Source organism: Cynoglossus semilaevis, chromosome 2, assembly GCF_000523025.1.
Source record: "Cynoglossus semilaevis isolate Cse_v1.0 chromosome 2, Cse_v1.0, whole genome shotgun sequence".
Lineage (NCBI taxonomy): Eukaryota > Metazoa > Chordata > Actinopteri > Pleuronectiformes > Cynoglossidae > Cynoglossus > Cynoglossus semilaevis.
The window spans coordinates 16790235-16797042 of record NC_024308.1 but is presented as its reverse complement, the minus strand read 5'-3'; the positions used below and the strand labels follow the sequence as shown (position 1 = coordinate 16797042).

Sequence of the window (6808 nt, the reverse complement as noted above, 5' to 3'; positions counted from 1 at the left end):
ATGTGTTGAGCAGTCCTGAAACAGTCATGCAGCAGTCTGTCACGAACCACTCTGGCTATGTTTTTTACAGTTATACTGTGGTGTTTTTTATTTTTTTTCTGTCAACTCAGTTGTTATTGCTGCTGATGCTTGCTGGGTGTGTTTGCCTGTGGACTTGTTAAGACACGTGAACACAGTACAATCATCAGCAGCGGGATCTAAGAAGGTGCAAAATGTTGAACAATGAGGAAATGAAACAACATGGTTTGCAGAACAGCACCATGGCTACTCCACCATGTCCAGGGTCCCCGTTATCTTCAGTGGTTTTTACTTCTGTTTCATGATATTTCTGTATTATTATGATATATTAGCAAGTCGTCTTCTGACCTGCTCATGGTACTGTACTGATTAACCAGAGGACGCCTCTGAAATGTTGTTGTATATGTACGTATATGTGTATGTGTTTCTATTCTATTCTATTCTATTCTATTCTATTCTATGACCATGATTCTATGACCTATTATATTCTAACTTGTTATTTCGCTATGTTATTTTTGGAAGAATCATTGAACAGATATAAGCCAATGGGAAGAGGCTATGTCGGGACAACGAACCGTGTTTTAAAACCAGTTACAAACCATGCCCAAGAAAAAGGGAATTTGTCATGTTTTGTATTTTAGGGTTGGTTTAAATTTATACAACTAATCTTTTGTAGATGAATTGCACCTCAAATAAAAAAAATGTCTTTCCTGGGACAAAGAACTTTAAAAAATCAGCTACATTGTGCCAGAAATTGGAATATCTGGTAAAACTACAAGACCAACAAAGACTTTAAGGTAATGTAAAGACGTATATATCTATAAATATATAGATATATATATATGTATGTGTGTGTGTGTGTTTTATATTTGGTAGAAATTCTACATAGAAACAGTATAAGGAAGAGACCAACACTCCCTGACTCCGTGTCTTAAGAATGTGTCAGTGCCCCAGGCTAACAGAGCGTAGATGTTATGACTGTCTGACAAACTTTGTACGCCATAAAATATTCAGAAATCTTTTCTCTAGTTGTGGTCTTCTGTTTTTTTTCTCACCAAAGGCCAAAGACTCTTTATTTTTTATATAGGGTCTCTGGTTTCTGTTGTGTGCACACACACAGTGAATTCATATGAGTGAAAGTTAAAAATCAGAGTGTGATCCTAACCAGCTCAGTCAGGGTCAGGAGGTCTCCCTCTCGGGCTGCTTCCAAAAGTTTCTCCTCCAGTTTTCTCTCCTCTGTCCTTTCAGCCGCTGGTATCAGTCCAACAATGGAGGTTCATGAAAAAGTGAACACAAGGCTAATGTTTTACCAAACCCTTAAATGTTAACACATGTTGTAAAAGGAGAACAAAACACTCATTTTTGACATTAGAAACATCTTTTTTTTTTAACAGTGGAAATGTCTCTCTCACCTTCCAGCATGCTTCTGATCTCTGCATTTTGAGTGACATCTTTAGGAATTTGTGCCGTCCCATTGATGACAGTAGCACATGCATCATAGTGCAGCAGCAGCATGACAACCTCCTGATCAATATGTGATTGATTGAGTGACTGATTTTGTGAATGAATAAAATGCACTAACACAATCACTATCTATGGACATTTCCATGCAGAGATTTGAAGGCAGCAAAAACACAAATTGCCGACAGGCTGTACCTTTCGTCCTGTGAAAGCAGCTTTGTGAAGTGGTGTATCTCCAATATTATTGGACGAGTTAACATCTGCCCCAGCCTGTCAAGTTTAAACAGTAGGCTTGTTTACCATGCAGTCACTGAAAACCTTGGCTGTGGTGGGACAGAAACTAAAATGAACCCAACCTTCAGCAGCTCCTCTACGACATCTCTGTGTCCAAAGTAACAGGCCAAGTGAAGTGGAGTCCATCCCAGGTTGGATTTACTCCTACCTGAGGAAACATTACACACTGCATCAGTGCCAATCACGACTGTTCTCACACACACACCTGCAGTTGTTAGTCATGTACCTTTGCAGTTTATATCGATCTTTGTCTCCTCCATGATCTTTGACATGAGGAGTTTCTGAATCCCTGGCAGATCTCCATTGCGGGCACAGTGCAGGAACTGCTCCTCTGGGTCCAGCTCGTCCATGGACCCCTGCACAGAAATCAAGTATTAGTCCCAGCAGGTCGTAGGCATTGTTTGTGACTGAACAGTGGTTATTTTTTCTCTGGGAAGGAATCCAGAAGGTAGAGGTGGTTTCTCCCTCTTACTGGATCTCCTCACAGCGAGACATGACGAAGCTGTTGATAAACGTCTAAGTCAGGTAAACCAGATCAGTTCCTCAGACCTGAGCAGGTATCCTAACAGACTATGACAACAATAAAATAAAATCTTCCCTCCTGGAGAGGTTGCTCAAGCCTAAATTGCCTAACATGTCAACATACTTTGGTTTTAGGGCACATGAGGAAAAGGTCACAAGACTTTCTTTTATCAGGTGGTTAAAAAAAGAAGAGTAAAAGTCATTCTGACACATTGCGAAAAAAGAAAGAAAAGAAATTGTCACACTGCAGAGCAGAAACCAAACTAGTCCTACCACTTCCTCACCACTATCCCTACTCTCTTTAAACAGCCAGTCTATGCAACAGTCTATATGATAAGTCTCTTACAGAAGACAACAGAAAAAGACAGGTTATCTTATATAATCCTATGGACTGAGGTCACAAGGCTACTAAGAAGAAGAAAAACTCTGCTACTACATGTATGACACTTGCACAAAAGAAGGAAGAAGAAAAATGTTGGCAGTGAAACTGGTTCTGTGACATGATCAGATATGTCACGTGACTTTTCACTGTTTGTCAAAAAGACAGTGACATTGATATGATTAAAAGACAACGTTTTCCTTCACAGCTAAACCCTTCACATTTAGTCTGTCTCCTTCCTGCTTCTGTTTGAAGTGGATGTAGTCACAAAAAACGAATTTCACAACTGTGTGTGACAAATAAATACTTAAAATCTTCAATCTTACCCCTTTGATGTTGACTTACCAACCTGTATTTTCTCTCTCTTGAGTTCTTAATAGTTAGAAAAAAATCCTTTCATCATTTCACTTGTTACAACTGGAATTAGAATCATTGCGCAAATCTAACTGATGGTTTGAATGCAGTTAAAGGGCTGCAACAGCTGAGCAGCAGCAGGCAGTAATCATTCAGCCTGCCAAGATTTGACCCTTGAAAGTGCTGAACAGCAATGTATAACAACAAGATGACTAAGAAAGCCAGAACACACATATTTATGGTGCACCAGAAACATATTCAATCATAATGCACAAAGACCTGTCCCTTAGAGGACTTGGCATATTTACAGGTCTGATATATTGATGTTGTGAAGAATAACCAGTTCCAGATGTTTTTCTATTATGTTGTAATCTTTTTGCAAGGTTTGAATTTATGGGTCTGAGAAATAAAAAATAAAAGGAATCATACATGTAAAAATATTCAAATGTTATATTCAGGGGTCAAATACAATGTAAAACACAGTGACAAGTTAAATAAAAACAAACAAACAAACAAAAAAGAATTTCAAACGAGTGCTGGTAAATGTTTTTTTCCCCAAGAGTCTATAAATGACTCTTAACGTTTCTTTACGTTTCTGGTAACGTAATTAAATGCAGAAATTGTCGTTTGTTTTAGTGTTTAAACAAAATAGACTGATTTTCTTCCATCACTAAACTGTGTGTTGTTTTATTTTCCTTGTGTAGCCTGTTTGCCCAAATCTCTAGAGGTAAGGTTTACTTACATGACATACATGGGAGTACAGGATTTGTTAGTGTCACTAAAAAAACACGAAAAAGAAAAAAGGCAAAACAGCAATATTGTATTTGGTTGTCACATGTAAAAACTCGGTCTAACATTGTCACAAAACAGCTATAAAGGAAGAAAATAATCAAAATACCAATAGAAACCACTGACCTTATTCAACAGCTGGTCCAGCCCTGCTATGTAGAAGCTCTCAGTGAATCTGCATGTGATGATTTAAGCTCCTCAGAGCCGTTTCCTGCTGCTGAGCTGCACAGAAAAGACGCATCACACCTTCACTTAAGAACATAAATACACACCATTTCCATCTCTCTTGTTCAAACGACGATAAGCTGTCTGACAGTGAATTACATCTGTCTGACAAGGCTCTCCTTTTCACACACGCACCTCCTCTTTTCTGTTTACACTAAGATCAGCTGATCTGTGCTGACCGGAACACGCCCGGCCTTATCGATGATGCTTTTCAAAATAAAACTTGGAGAGAGTCACTGCAGGCATTGCATGTGGTTCGCAGCCAAATCCAAGTCACAGTTAAATCACAGAAACTATCTGTTATGTTTACAAACATATACAGACACATTTATTGGTTTGCGTTTTGATAAAATCCAGTTTTCTTTTGTTAAGATTATTTACAATAAAACCGGAAATCCTAACACACGAACGGTTAGGAATTTGAACCCGGAAGTGTTTTGTACTTAAAACTTGCACGTTGGCTTTCTCTTTGGAAAAGTAGTTGATAATGATAGGAGTGCATCTTTAGGTTTTAAATATATGCTGACACGGTCGAGAATGTATATATAAGTCTAATGGCATACTCTAAAGTTGAAGAGAATGTTGACGATTTGCAGTCTCAAGTAAGTTGACCAAGACTTTCTGATTAATTCTATTAGAAGAACTGCAGCTCTTTTTAATTCATGGATTAGTTGTTGATCATCCAAGACGCGTCAACTGTCTGTTGCAGGAGTAGCTCTTTAAAGTGTACGGAGAAACACGTGACTAAACGTATGTTGTTTACAAATACTGCAGCGGAGCTTTGACAGCTTAAAGATCCATTTTGTTAGAATTAGGGACATCTAGTGGCAAGATTGGAGATTGTGGTTGACGGATGTCTCCTCAGCACCAATACAGCTCATTGACTAGGAATCAAACCAAAGCGTTGAGTAGCTCGAGTCATTCCTCTCAACCATACCTTACCTACAATATTAAAGAGCGAACGAAATCTATTACTGCACCCACTGCATTTCTTCAAATCTTAAAATACCAGAAGCATACGTTTTAAAATATAAAACAACCCCCTCCCCCAAAAAAGACAAACAAAAAAACAAACAACCCCCCCTCCCCCCCAAAAACAAACTGTAATACTTAAACCTCTTCAGACTGGCAAAAAAGGCAATTCTTTTTAGGTTAACTCTCTCTGTGTGTCTGTCCTGCTCCCTGCCACTCAGCAGGATATCTTCATATTACATAAATTAATTAGCACCAACGGCAGTGTTGGCAGAGGTCACCCATCAACACTGCAGCCACAACACGATCCCAGATGAACACCTGCAAATGCAAATATAATTAACCTACAGCTAGTTTTTGTCACAACAGAGCCTATCATTGTTTGGTATTTCTGATGAACATGGACACATCCTGTGCCTCCCACACACTAACAATTAAGTCAGGTCAGTTTGATCAAAGAAATATATCTGAGCATTTCATTTTGCAATATAACACATCTACTACTAAAACTGCATGTTCCCTAGTTTACATTTATCTACTCAAATATTACATTTCTCAGTTTCAGATACCAAAAGTGAACATTATGTGTAACATAATGGAAGTTAACCAAACAGTTGTTGTTTGTGGTTTAAAGGCAACCGTGCTGATAAAGCTTCAAACCTTCAGCACATTTGTACTTCACTTTATGTTATCATGGTTCAATCGTACTGTGTATCCACAGGTGTGCAGTACTACCTACCTTTTTACCTTTTCATCCCCTCATTAGATTGAAGAGGTTGAAGCGCTATCTTCCATTTATGGGGATGAGTGGTGTGTTATTGATGAGGCATCCAGAATATTCTGCATTCAAATATCAAACAGCTTAGAAGAAGAACCCAAGCTGACCACATGTTTACAGGTAGGTCGACCCCCCGCAACCCTCAAAAATCTCTCGGTGTGAAAAAGTGTTGTGTACGTCTCTGGTCAGAGTTCATTTGAAATCTCAGTTCATGATTCTTCTGTCATTGATCAGATCATTCTCCCACCTGATTATCCCAGTGCATCTCCCCCCATCTACCAGATCAAGTGAGTGAATTTGCCTTTCAAATGCAATTTTGATCTACTGAATTGATAAAGCGGCACCCCACTCAAAACCTCTCTCCTTGTCCTATTCAGTAATCCTCTGTTTGTTCTCGTCTTTGTAGTGCGGCGTGGCTGCGAGGCCCTGAGAGGGCCAAATTGGCCAACAGCCTAGAAGACCTTTATGTGTGAGTCTTCTTTCTGTCATTTCTGACTTTAACAGGAAGTGCTGTGAAGTGATATTTGGTACAACAACAGTCTTTCATTAACAGCTGTAGCTCAGTCTCTCCCTTAGCATCGTAACGTGGTATCTTGATGTTTTCAATTTCTACAGGGAACATATGGGGGAGAGCATCCTCTACCTGTGGGTGGAGAAAATTAGAGAATTCCTGGTGGAGAGAGCCCAGTGCTCAGAAACAGGTGGGTAAGGTTAAATGTATTGATCAGGTTTTTATTATAGGTCTATTAAATGTGTGAGATATTCTATATTATTATTATTATTATTATTGTTATTATTATTGTTATTATTATTATTATTATTACAGTATTATTATTATTATTATTATGTCTCTCTGTAATAAACATTTGCTATAGTGGAGTGGACCTTGTTTAAGGCACAGTTGGTGTTGATGATATGAAACTATTTTCCCGATTCGTTTTGTGCTGCATTTATCTTCACATTGTAATTCCTCTGGGGAAACCTAATTGGGAAGAGTGCTTCAGAGCCCAGAGGAG

General features: G+C 38.7%; 2 protein-coding genes across 3 annotated transcripts in view; one reads left to right on the top strand and one right to left on the bottom strand.

The window, feature by feature from the left end:
• osbpl1a (oxysterol binding protein-like 1A) overlaps window positions 1-4204 on the bottom strand; it is a 20992-nt gene extending 16788 nt beyond the window's left edge. Inside the window, exons 1-7 of the mRNA XM_025065547.1 lie at window positions 3944-4204; window positions 2000-2129; window positions 1836-1921; window positions 1675-1749; window positions 1431-1542; window positions 1179-1269; window positions 726-731 (exon numbers count right to left, since the gene is read on the bottom strand). Coding sequence (XP_024921315.1) covers window positions 726-731; window positions 1179-1269; window positions 1431-1542; window positions 1675-1749; window positions 1836-1921; window positions 2000-2123 — 494 coding nt within the window. The 5' untranslated portion in view covers window positions 2124-2129; window positions 3944-4204. The remainder of the gene's footprint in view (window positions 1-725; window positions 732-1178; window positions 1270-1430; window positions 1543-1674; window positions 1750-1835; window positions 1922-1999; window positions 2130-3943) is intronic.
• A 231-nt stretch (window positions 4205-4435) lies between these two features.
• Window positions 4436-6808, top strand: part of impact (impact RWD domain protein) — a 15226-nt gene continuing 12853 nt past the window's right edge. The window contains exons 1-5 of one of the 2 annotated variants that reach the window (XM_008307148.3): window positions 4436-4644; window positions 5781-5912; window positions 6027-6079; window positions 6199-6261; window positions 6408-6493. In XM_008307148.3, the coding sequence (XP_008305370.1) occupies window positions 4597-4644; window positions 5781-5912; window positions 6027-6079; window positions 6199-6261; window positions 6408-6493 (382 nt within the window). In that variant the 5' untranslated portion in view covers window positions 4436-4596. The remainder of the gene's footprint in view (window positions 4645-5780; window positions 5913-6026; window positions 6080-6198; window positions 6262-6407; window positions 6494-6808) is intronic. The other variant, XM_008307150.2, reaches the window with a different exon arrangement.